This window comes from Mustela putorius, unplaced genomic scaffold, assembly GCF_011764305.1.
Source record: "Mustela putorius furo isolate JIRA1106 unplaced genomic scaffold, ASM1176430v1.1 tig00000460_pilon_pilon_pilon, whole genome shotgun sequence".
NCBI lineage: Eukaryota > Metazoa > Chordata > Mammalia > Carnivora > Mustelidae > Mustela > Mustela putorius.
In genome coordinates, this window is record NW_025421389.1 from 4,503,644 (window position 1) to 4,516,726 (window position 13,083).

General features: G+C 33.7%; 1 protein-coding gene across 3 annotated transcripts in view; it reads left to right on the forward strand.

Moving 5' to 3' along the window:
- The window catches only part of ARHGAP42 (Rho GTPase activating protein 42), a 279,033-nt gene that overhangs the window by 213,258 nt on the left and 52,692 nt on the right, over positions 1-13,083 (forward strand). For all 3 annotated transcript variants that reach the window (XR_001177542.2, XM_004780869.3, XM_013050169.2), the window contains 3 exons: positions 3,379-3,483; positions 5,553-5,682; positions 12,779-12,879. Coding sequence is in view for 2 of the 3 variants with exons in the window: in XM_004780869.3 (XP_004780926.1) it covers positions 3,379-3,483; positions 5,553-5,682; positions 12,779-12,879 (336 nt within the window). In the remaining variant the exon portion in view is untranslated. The remainder of the gene's footprint in view (positions 1-3,378; positions 3,484-5,552; positions 5,683-12,778; positions 12,880-13,083) is intronic.

Consider the following 13,083-nt stretch of genomic DNA (forward strand, 5'->3'; position numbering starts at 1 on the left):
CTCTCCATCATTTTGGGGAGTATTAAGTCTTCTAATTCATGAACATGAAATACTTTCTTTTATTTAAACTTTCTTTAATTCCTTAAACAGTGTTTTGTACATTTCAAGTTATAAATTTTGTACTTCAAATTATTCCTCAGTATTTAATTCTTGTAAAACTATTATAAATGGAATTAATTCCATTTCCAGATTGTTCATTCCAAGCATATAGAAATAAAGTTGACTTTTGTGTATTGATTTTGTATCCTGAAACATTGCTGGACTTGTTTATCAGTTCTAATAATTTTGGTAGTAGATTCCCTAAGATTTTCAGTGATTAATTTCTTAGGAGACCAGGAATGGATCACACAATTATAAGAGTCTTTATATCCCAGTTCTTCTGCTCAGTCTGAGCAGCAGTCCCAGAATTAATACATCAGTTCCTTCAGAGTTCTTCCCTTCACTCGCATGCTAGCTCCCAACTCCTTTTCTTACTTTTTTTCTGCCATTCACAGTATTACTGGTAACTGTGGGCCTATAAGACTTGGAAGTTGGTCATTAATGGGCTGGGGAATTATGAATATTTTTTCCTTTTCTGTCTTGTAGTCACCTTGCTAAATAATTATAAATGTAGCATCAATGTTTATATTTGGCTGGGATATTGGAGTGACAAATAATAATTTGATTCTAAAACCCTTGAGAATAATAAAGTGCTATATAAGCTTTTACTGATGATAAAAATTACTTAATATTTTTGGGGTGCCTGGGCACCTTGGTCAGTTAAGCATTTGTCATGAACCTGGGGTCTTTATTTATTTATTTGAGAGAGAGAGAAAGAGAGAGAGAGAGAAAGTGTGTGTGTGTGTGTGTGTGTGTGTGAGAGAGAGAGAGAGAGAGAGAGAGAGAGAGTGTGTGTTTGCCTACTGGGGGTGGGGAGGGACAAGCAGACTCCCTGCTGAGCAGGGAGCCTAATGCAGGACTCCATCCTAGGACATTGGGTTCATGATCTGAGCTTAAGGCAGACACTTAACTGATTGAGCCACCCAGGCACTCCAAAAGTGATTGGATATTAATTTGTCTCAAGTAGTTTTTAGTAGTTGTTATTATTTGAAAGGTCAGGTTTACCTGAAGATAAGCTGAGACAGTAGTCTTTCCCACACTGCTCCACTCACTCAGGCAGTCTGAACAAAGAAAAGGATATGTAGGACAAATCTAAAAGATTTTCGGGCTGTCCTATTAAGTTACCTTAATTTAGCATCATGGAATTTGTGGAGAAGAAAATGAGCTAGTATAGATTCAAATCTAAAAGGGTTTTACTTTACTGCCCTCTAGAGGCAGTTATTTCCTAATGCTGTCTTTTGAAAACTGCATAGAAGTTGCTTCCAAATGATGTAGAACAGGAGGAAAAGGTGGGTTGTTGTTCGTTGTAGGTAACTTCTTTGTACTTCTCTCAAAATTGTTCTTTTCCTAGTAGGTGATCAGCATTCATTGTCTCCTACTGAGTGAATGAATCTGAATGGTGCTAGAAGATACCAATAGATTTATTTATTTAGCCAGATCTTAGGGAATTTGGTGTTTTATGGGAAGACTTAAAACAAATATTCTTAAAGCCCCTCTTTATGTTTAATTAAATCTTATATACTTAGGATGATATTATAATGCATCTTCCTGTATGATATCCAGTTAATAACAAGATAATCTAATTGGGGACCAGTTATAGACATTAAAACATGAAACAATTCTACTTCAAACAACTCATAAACTATTATTTGGATATTTCAAAGACTAGTGTTATCCATATATTTCAAAAGTATTTTCTTATTTGTTTCTGAAAACTTCTTTATCTGTATATCCAAATCTCAATTAATTAAAAGATATTGTTCTTTTTAATTAGGCCACAATATGTGCAGACTATATATTTTAAATTATTGGATAATTCTACAGATATATTGTAGCATCATTTTAGTAAAGCATAATCTGAGTATTTAGTTTTGATAATAACAATTATCAGTTGATGTAAAATTGACAGTGTAAAATAATTTTAAAATTGGAAAACAATATTTTTTTTGTATTTTAGACAATTTAAAATTTATTTTTTATTTATTTCAGCATAACAGTATTAATTATTTTTTCACCACACCCATGTGTAATCCATGCCCTCTATAATACCCACCACCTGGTACCCCAACCTCCCACCCCCCCGCCACTTCAAACCCCTCAGATTGTTTTTCAGAGTCCATAGTCTCTCATGGTTAACATATCAGGAATTATTGAATAAGAGAAGAAAAGTCTTCAAAATATTACAATTTAAAGCCAACCTGAAAGTATGTTTTCTGGTATGAACATAACTTTGTAAGAAGTTGACTTTGTTATAGAAGAAAAGCATTATGTTGTTGTTTTCAAACAGAACTAGTATTTGTCTGTTGGAAATCATAACACACACACCAGTTGATGCTTAGCTGATCCCCCTATTTCCCCAAACAGAAGATTGTGGGAGATTTATTCACTTATGAAAATTTCAGATTGTGTTTCTTCCTCAGTTTAAAATAATAGCTTACAGACATAATACGCTATTTGAATTAGAAAAACATTAGCCATTTCTAGAAAATATTTTCTAACTTTATTGTAGGAAGAGATCAAATTGATGGACAAGTTTGTAATAATAATCCCAATGAGTTAAATGAAAAAATAATTATTTTTCAGTGTAATTTATATAAATAACTGTGTCCTTTAAGTCCATGGAGATCTCCATTCTTGCTTTATGAATATGACCATAATAAATAAGTGCATTGTGAGTTTGGGATTAGAAGGCTAATAGACATTGTGGTTTCCTAAAGAGAATTTTATTCCAACTCTTCATATGAAAAATCTGTATCTAGTTCCAAGTTTTTGCTCAACTCTTTCCTCTATTTTTAGTTCTTCCCACTACTTGCTAAAATGTCTATTTAATACCTGAATCAGTACTGCCACCTTGTGATATTTTTCTTAATTTTATCTGGCCAAATTCTTACTCCTTTCCTTGGGTACTACTTACCTCTAGTTTACTGGTTTAGTCTTCCTCACATCTGCACATGTTTTATCTCTCTAGATTAGAACCTCTTCTAGGGTAGGACCCATGTCACTTGAGTATCCCTATTAGTGGTCTCTGCTGGATATTTCTTCAATGCATTTGAATAGTGGAATAGTTAATATAACAACTGTCCCTGTCACTGTTTACCAAAATGGAAGTAAAAATTAGCTTTTGTGGTTTATTTCACAACCCAAGTGTCTGCCTTGCCAAACAGAGGGGTTGAAAAATTATTAGCTTGTGGATTTAGAATGAAATATAACTTCCCATTTTATTATGTTTGATGGTCATCTTTTTTTTAAAATACATTTTTCATTTTTCTCTTTTTGCAGCTTTTGTCATTCCTTCAGGGTTTATTTACTTTTTATCACGAGGGATATGAACTCGCCCAGGAATTTGCACCATATAAGCAACAACTTCAGTTCAACTTGCAGAATGTAAGACTATACCTGTTCTCACTGCTTCTCCTTAGTGAATCAGGTGGGGACAGAGAAACTAACTATAATGAGGCCAAGCCTTGGAGTATTTCAAAACTTATCTAATTTAGAAAAGTCATTTAATAAATTTATTAAAGCATTTTTTTTTCTAGCTGCTCTTTGAAAATGTACCAAGAAGGAGTTAATCGTATGATAGAAAAATTTATGCTAGCAAATTTCATAGAAATAAATATTACTGAGGTATAGACAATAGATACTTGGAAAGCTGGAAACTTTTGCCTTTATGTGATGTTCTCGTTATTTTACTGGGTGACCTCAGGCAAGTCTTCTTTTCTTTTCTTTTTAATACTTTTTTTTTTCAATTTTTTCAGTTTTCCAAGATTCATTGTTTATGCACAAAGGGTAACATTTCTATATTTGTGAAATGAAAAGGTTAAACTTTAGCATTGAAGGAATGTCCTTTTCCTCTCTGAAATTGTATATAAGTGATATTTTTATTTTCTAATAATTTAAATGTGGCTTTAAAGCATTCATAGACTGCTTTAAAGCTTAATGGAGAATTATTTATAAACATCCTATCTATTTCTGTTAGGGCTTATATTGTAAAGTTATCTAATCCTTTTAGAATCTGATTTTATAGTTATATAAATTCAGATTTACAGATGCTGAGCATCACTTAAAAACACACACACACTACACATACACATATACATACACACACTCATACAACTTACCCAATCCATTTTTGCATTATCAAATCTGACAAATAAGAAAGTTGTATTTGTTGAGAATTTTGTATAAATGAATTTATACATTTAATGCTCAGTGGCCATAATAATTTGGAAATCTTTCACTTAATTTCCTATAAAATCTTGTCTTCCATTGCTTATCTGATTGTTGCCATTGTGGAGATGTTCAGTAAGTGGAACTATGGGGTTGGAGTGTCCCATGAGAAATAGGTAGTTCTATTTATTCTACTTGTGTTTTGGGTTTTAGCTTTTTATTTAATATAGGTTTTCTAGCAGAATTGGTTTCACATGCAAGTCATTTCATTGTTTTTCAATATGGAATGCATTTGGACTTTTTAAGTAAATATTAAAAGGGAAAATTATAAAAGCCAAAATATTTTTATGATTTATTTCCATATAAATTATAATTATATTAAGATCCCTGCAGCTCAAGAACAAGAGAGGAATGTAAGGAATTAGAAAATTTCTGGTCCTTATGTTTAAAAGAATCTGCAAAAAAAAAAAAAAAGCTTAAGAAGTAGCAAAAATGGAAGAAAATTTTCCTAACTTTGGGGTTCAGTTCTTTTATTATAGGCTGCAACAAATTTTAGAGTTGAGTGGTGGTGATTTTTGTTTCCAAACATATGGCTTGCTTCCAAACAAATGTTTAAATAATAGGCCTGAATGCAAAAGAGATCAAGAAAAGCCTTACGCTTTCTATATCTTACCTTAGGTAAACTTGCTGTTATGTGAGTAAACTATTTTTTGTAACAGAAGTTAGAGCTAGCAAACCCATTCATCTTTATGAGTTAATTTATATGCTAACTTCATGATAACTACTTCTGGAAACCAAGCTAAGTGATATTTCTTCCAAAAAGTTTTAAGAACATGGGTGATGATTTTTTTTTTCTTTTTTTTGCTAAGTGCCACATAAAAGTATTTGAATTCATTTTGTCTTTATCCCCGCAAAGAAATATAAGCCCCTATATATCTGCTTTATTACCTTAGATATTAGTGAATATAAAACTCTGTTTCATAAACATTATGTTTTTAAATGTTATGATTTCTCTTTAGTAATAATCTTAGGGTAGGAAATTAGAATAAAGTATACAAATACACATACCACACAGATTAAGAGAAACATGCAGAAGGTCATGTTTCACTAAAACAATTCAAAGTCAGACCATAGGACTCAGCATATAAGGTCACGAAAAGTGGTGAATAGTGCTGAGAGAATCAAGGTTATCCTTTGCACTATCTGTAGTTTTGAAATTTTAGACAGGAAGTTCCTCAAAACTGATAGGAGACAATGAATGAAATTATTGTTTCTGTTTACTTAAGACAAGGAATAATTTTGAAAGTACACGACAAGAAGTAGAGCGGTTGATGCAAAGAATGAAATCTGCCAACCAAGATTACAGACCACCCAGCCAGTGGACAATGGAAGGCTACCTTTATGTCCAGGAGAAACGTGAGTCACAAAGACATAACTTAATGAGTCTTATGATTAGCATTTTGTTTCGTGAGATTTGACTTGGTTAGTGTTTTTTCCTTCAAATAGGGAGACTGCAATCCTTACAGCTTTATCATATTTAGTCTGCTCTCCCACTATCACCACCAAAGTGAGGAAGTTTTTCCACATTTCGCCATCAAGATCTCCAAGTTGGCATATTGTTGAACTTGGAACTTAACAACCTTCACTGATGATACGGTAACATGAGTTCAGTTTTAGAATTTCATTGTAATAGTGCTCACTTCGGCAGCACATATACTTGAATTTCATTGTAAAAGCTAATCTCAATTTAAACTTTCACGGAAAATTGAAATTCAAAGCCTTTATCAGTATGAATCATCCTGGTGACTATGATAATACTTTCTCTTCCTACAGCATTATTTCATTAAATTCTGTGCTCTATTAGTTTTCAGGAATAAAACTGGCAATTCTGTAATGTCAGATTGGCACTTTTTTACTTCCTGAGGTTATAAAATAAGCACCAGACACAATATGGCCCTATTGTAATTGCTTACACTAAGACAGTTTTCTCACAAAAATTAATAAAAAGCCATTCAAGCTTGTATAAATAGGATTCTTTCTGCATGATACTTGCATTGGATGGAACCACTCTGACTAAACTATTTCAAACCACATATGCTCTAATGCACTTGTCTCCTGTTTATGGTAAAGGAGCAGTCGTTTTGATTTCCAATCCATTATGGATCTATGTGTTTGTAAAACACAAAATCATATGCTTGGATTTTGCAGTAATGCCCAATCATTGTAAAAGTTTTGAAATGCTGAGTGAAGTACTGAATGAAGTACTTTCTGTACTATTGTCATATATTAGGACTCAAAAAACACATAGAGTAGCACTGCTCTGGGGTCTCCATATCAGTAAGTAATAGATTAATGAAGTTGTTTTGATATTATAGTTAAAAGAATTGAGATGGGAGAGCTAGAGATACTGGGTTGGCTGTGGAAGTTTTTCACATAATGCAATATGATTACTAAAATGCCAGCACATCTCATGTTTGACATGCTCAGATGATGCTCATTTGTTAAATAACAGTATATAAGCAAATAATGATTTGATCCAACAGACTCAGCAAATATTTATTACTGTATGGATTAGATGATAGAGGGCTGCTGGCTCAGGAGATCTGGGTTTCAGATTTTTCTCTTTCATCACTATCGACTTTGACCAGTCTGCTGTTTTGGGATGTTAAAATAAATCCAATGACCTGCCTCGCTATTCTGTAATTAGGCCATAAATAAGTCACTTTCAGCACAATTTCATGGGGGAAAAGAAAACAAAAAAAACAACTTATCCATTGGTCACGTACAGAGTATATGGATTTAATTCAGAATACTTCAGAAATTTTTAAATACTTGATTTGAGTAACTGTTTCAGATTTGAAAACCCCAGTGTGAGGATACATAGAGAGGAGCTTACATTTTGCACCAATAAAATGTTTTCCTGGCAGAAAAATGTATTGATAAAGAGGCTTGTTCAAACATGAATGTGTTAGAGGAGATGGCATCCTCTTGTTTAAAGATTTTTTTTTTTAATTCATTAAGATGCAGTATTTTATTTCTTGAGTTTTTTTGTTATTGTTGTTTAATTCCCCCAGTGTTACATAGTTGCTAATCTCTTTGTGGGCGCACAGTATTTTGTTCTAAAGAAAAAAGCTTTGGATTACCTAGCAAATTGTTTTTACATTGATCTTCAAGTTTATCGTGTTTATTTGGTGCTTGAGAGTCCATCCATTGGACAATGCTGTAGTTTACTTACTCTACAGCTGTTGGACATTTGGGTCAAAATATAAGCATAGGCCCTTTAGTAACTTGGGGACTACATGGATGCACAAAATACAATGTTTTATGTACCCATCTGATGTTGGTATGTTGTGTTTTAAGATACATGACTTCTCTGGGTCAGTCTGAGCTGATGATAAAGCCCTTTGTGACACCAACTTTTCTTTGAAATTTGCTATCCTTCTAAGTGATACCACCCACCTTCCTAGGCTAAAGATTGGAGGCAAATCCTTTACTCCTTAACTCCATTGTCTCCCTGTAACCCAGAGCCAACACTGTCTATTTGATCTTCTTGATAACCTTTCAACCCATGCCTTCTCTCATCTCCACAGTCTTTCATTGGTCTCATCATTGCTAGTCTTTTGCCTCTAGGCTTGCCTCTACAGGATGGAACTCTTGGCATATCTGTTTACAATGCTAGCTTATTGTGCCCCTCCTGTGATGGCCTCCTAAATGATGTGTGGTCTTTGAGACTTGAACAGTTGGACTCTTTTAGCATTCTCTCCTTTGATGTTGTCCTCCTACTCCTAAGATAATTTCATTTCAATTTTCTCTATATCCACCCGCATTGTTTTTACAGCTTTAGTGAGGTACAGTTGGCATATAGTGAATTGCAAATATTTAAAACATATAATTTAAGTTTTGCCGTGTGTGTGTGTGTGTGTATTCAAAACTTATATATATATATAGTTTTGCCACATATGTATGTATGTGTACATATATATATATATGACCTATGAAACCATCACCACTATGAACACATTCATCACCTTCAAAAGTGCTCTCATGCCCTAGTGTAATCCCTCTCTTTCCTATTCACTATCTCCCCACTTCCTATTGCCTAGAGATTTAAAAAGAAAAATTAATAAATTTATATCCCTTTGGAATTATTTTTATATGAGTGTCAAATATCCAAAGCCCCTTTCTACTTGGTACCTTGGAATGCATTTATAAGAAAATCAGACCAGTTCACTAAAACATACTGGTTGTACTGTTGCTGTCACTGAATGAATTAGTTCTATGGGCAATAGAAGATGAGATAAAGAATTATGGCTTCAGGGTTTTTATTCTGTAGTGGAAGGCATAAGACAAACTCATGCAATTATTAACTAGTAATCAATAGTAAATATCGAAGCTGTAAATTGAGTGATAAATGGAGATACATGTGATGAGGCAGTAGTAGCAGATTGTTGCAGTTTAGACACAGAGCTACACTTGATCTGGATATGTGGTTTTATGTTACCCACTTCTAGGCATACGTTAAATTACATTGCGATAGACTTCATTTTATTTATTTATTTATTTATTTTTAATTTGAATTTTAGCTAAAATACAGTACAATATTGGTTTCAGGAGTAGAATTCAGTGATTCATCAGTACATACAATACCCCGTGCTCATCATGACAAGTGCCCTACTTAATACCCATCACCCATCTAGCCCCTCTTCTACCCACCTTCCTCAACACCCCTCAGTGTGTTCTCTATTTCAAGAGTCTCTTATGGTTTGTTTCCCTCTCTCCTCTCTTCCCACCATCTGTCCATGTTTTCTTAAATTTCACACGAGTGAGATCATATGGTATTTGTTTTTCTCTGGATGACTTATTTACTTAGCATAATACACTCTAGCTCTAGCCACATTGCAAATGGCAAAATTTCATTCTTTTTGATGGCTAAGTAATATTTCTCTATGTGTGTATATGTGTCTGTGTGTGTACCACATATTCTTTATCTATTCACCAGTTGATGGACACTTGGGCTCTTCCCATAGTTTGGCTATTGTTCATAATGCTGCTGTAAACACTGGGATGCATGTACCCTTTTGAATCTGTATTTTTGTATCTATTATTTTGTATATTTTGTATATTATTTTGTATCTACTATTTTGTATAGTATAGTTGTATAGTATTTGTTGTTGTATAGTATTTGTTGCTAGATCATAAGGTAGTTAATAGACTTAAATTTTAAACAGGAAGAACGTGGTTCCAAAGTCAAAATTATGTTGGAATTCCATGCTTGCAACCTCTTACTGGGTGATTCTGGATGAACAATTTTCTGAGTTCAATATTCTTTTTTTTTTTTTAATATTTTATTTATTTATTTGAGAGAGAGACAGTGAGAGAGAGCGTGAGTGAGGAGAAGGTCAGAGAGAGAAGCAGACTCCCCATGGAGCTGGGAGCCCGATGCGGGACTCGATCCCAGGAATCCAGGATCATGACCTGAGCCGAAGGCAGTCGTCCAACCAACTGAGCCACTCAGGCGTCCCTGAGTTCAGTATTCTTATTTATTAATTAGCTATCTAGTAATGATGTTGCAAGAGTAGAGGTGATATATGTAAAATGTCTCTATTATCAGTAGTGGTAAATAATACTTACCATGAACATTTACTGTTCCATGCAATTTATATTCATATCATTAGATTCTTAACATAACTGTTGAGAAGTATTAATCCTCTAAAAAGTACAACTTCAGTCACATGCCTATTGATGGAAAAAGTAGTAACATCTCCAGCTCTTAGGCTATATTTTCTTATATGTAAAATGCTCCTTATAATGTCTGACTTAATCTGTCTTCTCAGCACAGTAAGTAGCACATGAGTCTCATATAATGTATGGCTTAAAAAGTTTCTAGATAACATGTGGACAGTAGTAGGTATTTAGTGAATATTATTTCCTCCCATTCCACAAATACCATCTCAGCAACCTCAGATGATTACTGGGTAAGATAATTAAACTTATCTAATTAATTTAATTATTTTTAAATATTTATTTATTTATTTTAGAGAGAGGGAGAGCATGCAGGGATATGGCAGAGGGGCAGAGGAAGAGGGGAGAGAGAAGTTTAACAGATTCCATGCTGAGCTTGGATCCTGAGGCCCAGGACCCTGAGATCAATACTTGAACCCACCAGTAGTCCTACGCTTAACTAACTGTACCACCTGGATGCCCCTAAACTTGTTTTATTTTGCAGCTCTAGAGATAGAATAAATTTTTATTTTCCTACACTTTTTTGTAAGGACTTAAGAATTTCTTGTCTAGGAACATCTGCCCTGGCCTAGTGCCAAGCAACTTTAACGGAAGTAGCATGTGTGTACAACAAACCTGAAGATTAAATGTATGAGGTTCTGAACCTAAGACAGAGGCAGGGAAAAAAGCAACTTAGGTCTAAAATGTAATCAGAGTATTGCAACAGCTTTATTTAAAAATTATTTTAAAATTATTGCTTAAATTCAATTAGCCAACATATCATTAGTTTTTGATATCATGTTCAGTTATTCCTTAGTTGCATATAAGATCCAGTCCTAATTGAATGTAAATAAAATAGCGAACAAGGAATACTGTTATGCTGAAAATAAAAATAAAAAAATATGAATCAAAGCTAAAAAATATAATAAAATAAAAGTGAAATTAAAGAAATAAAATAATAATATTATTGCCAATATCACTTTATAAATTTCTTCCTAAGTAATAAAATCATTATAAGGATATTCATCCAGGCCATTTTCCACTCATCAGCTCTAAGCCTTTAAGTATATTATATTGCATGTAACAGAATTATCAACAAGTGTGCTTAAGTATTATAGTGTGAAATGGTCCTAAAAATGAATTGCAGCTTATTATAATAAACCTTTGTGATTACAAAGTACATAGCTATACCCTATAATTTTGAGATCTGGGGTTGTTTAAGTATTATAAAGCAAAATATGACACCGAGGGCACTATTATTACAGAAAAAATTTCAAATGCCTCATGAAACACTTCTTAAATAGTGCATTTTTACATTAAAATTTCTTGCTTTTTGAATATATGGTTATGAAACCAAGCCAGCAATAATATTATACATAATTGCTGCTGGAAAGATGCAGGTGTTAAGCAGGATGGGGCCTAGATGGAGAAGTTTGTGTAGAAAACAAACTGCATTTTCAACCCACTCGGCCCACTGTGGCACTGGGATGCAGGCTACCTGTGGAAAAACTGAAGATTTACCTTGGTCATGGAAAAATTGAACTCACTATGCATCCCTATTCCCTGGTGAAGCAACAGCATCTAATTCCTTAAGAAGAATATAGGAGAATAATATGGTGTGCTATGGGAAAGAGTTGCACAGTACTTATAGGGGGGAAAATAAGCACTATACATATAAAACTTTCTTTTAAAATGGGAAGTAAAAATTACTTTCACTTTAAGGATTACTTGAGTTTATTTATTTTCAGATTAGTGGTAAGAGGAAATGACTCCAAGATCAGTGAAGTCTTAGAGAGAAAGAGAAGTGATTAATTCTTTCATTTGTCAAGAATTTATTGAGTGACAGCTAATATCTGGCCCTGTTCTAAGGATTAAGAATATCCTAGTGAGCAGAGAATCACATGTTCCTGCTCTCATAGAATCTTAGAGTCTAGTGGTAGAAACAGATTAAATAGAATAAATTCATAAAATTTATCTTATTTTAAACAGTGATTACTGCCAAGAAGACAATAAGCAAGAAAGAGATAAATATCAAGGTGAGACTGTTGAGACATTAGATATCTCTGTAGGAAAGGCTGTATTGTAAAGGTGTCATTTAGGAAAAGACCTGGAGAAGTGACAAAGCAAGCCATGCAGATATCTGAAGTAGAAATACTCCAGGCTAGAGGAACAGGATGTACAGATGTCCTGGGGCAGAAGTGCATTCCCTGTGTCCAGGGGTAGCAAGGAGAATAGTGTAGCTAGAGCAGGATATATGAGGCAGAAGGTAGTAAAATGTGAGATGATATCAGTGATAAAGGACCAGATCATGTGTGTATTGTGTATAGTCTTGGCTCTTTGGTTTTACCTGGAGTGAAATGGGAAACCACTGGAGGGTTTTGAACAAAAAGGATGAAATGAAATGGCTAAAATTTTAACAGAGTATTTCTGAAAGTTTTAAGAATAAAGGACGAAGGATAGAAGTAAGGAGATCCGTTGCAGGCTATTTCTTGTTCTTACTACCTCTTGGGAATGTAAGGTATGGCACTTTTGCTGAGGAGATAATTGAGGTTCAGATCTAAAGGTACTCTTGAGTTACAGGAGAGTGTCAGTGCTGCAAGCAAGTGGAGCCAAGTTGTTTGAGTCCCAGACATTGTACCCTATAAAACTCTCCCTGGCCGTTCTCACAATAAATATTCTATAGCAGTATGGCCTGTGGAGACATTCAGTAGTGTATCATAGCATCAAAAACTGTACAAACATGTCACAAATCATTTATTAAAAATCTGTAATATTTGTTTCCTTATATCAGGACCCCTTGGTTTTACATGGATTAAACATTATTGTACATATGATAAGGGAAGTAAAACATTTACAATGAGTGTTTCAGAAATGAAATCCAGTGGGAAAATGGTGAGTTTTCTTCTTCTTCTTTTTTTTTTAAACTGAACTTGTTAGCTAAATAATAGAAGTAAAAAAACAAAGTCATATTTGCTTGCTTTTCTTAAACATGTAAACAATTTTTAAAAATTGTAAAGTCAAAAAGTTTTCTCTAACTTCAGTGATCTTGATGACTTAAAAAGAACAGCCAGATTTTCCTTTACCTTACAATGGAGT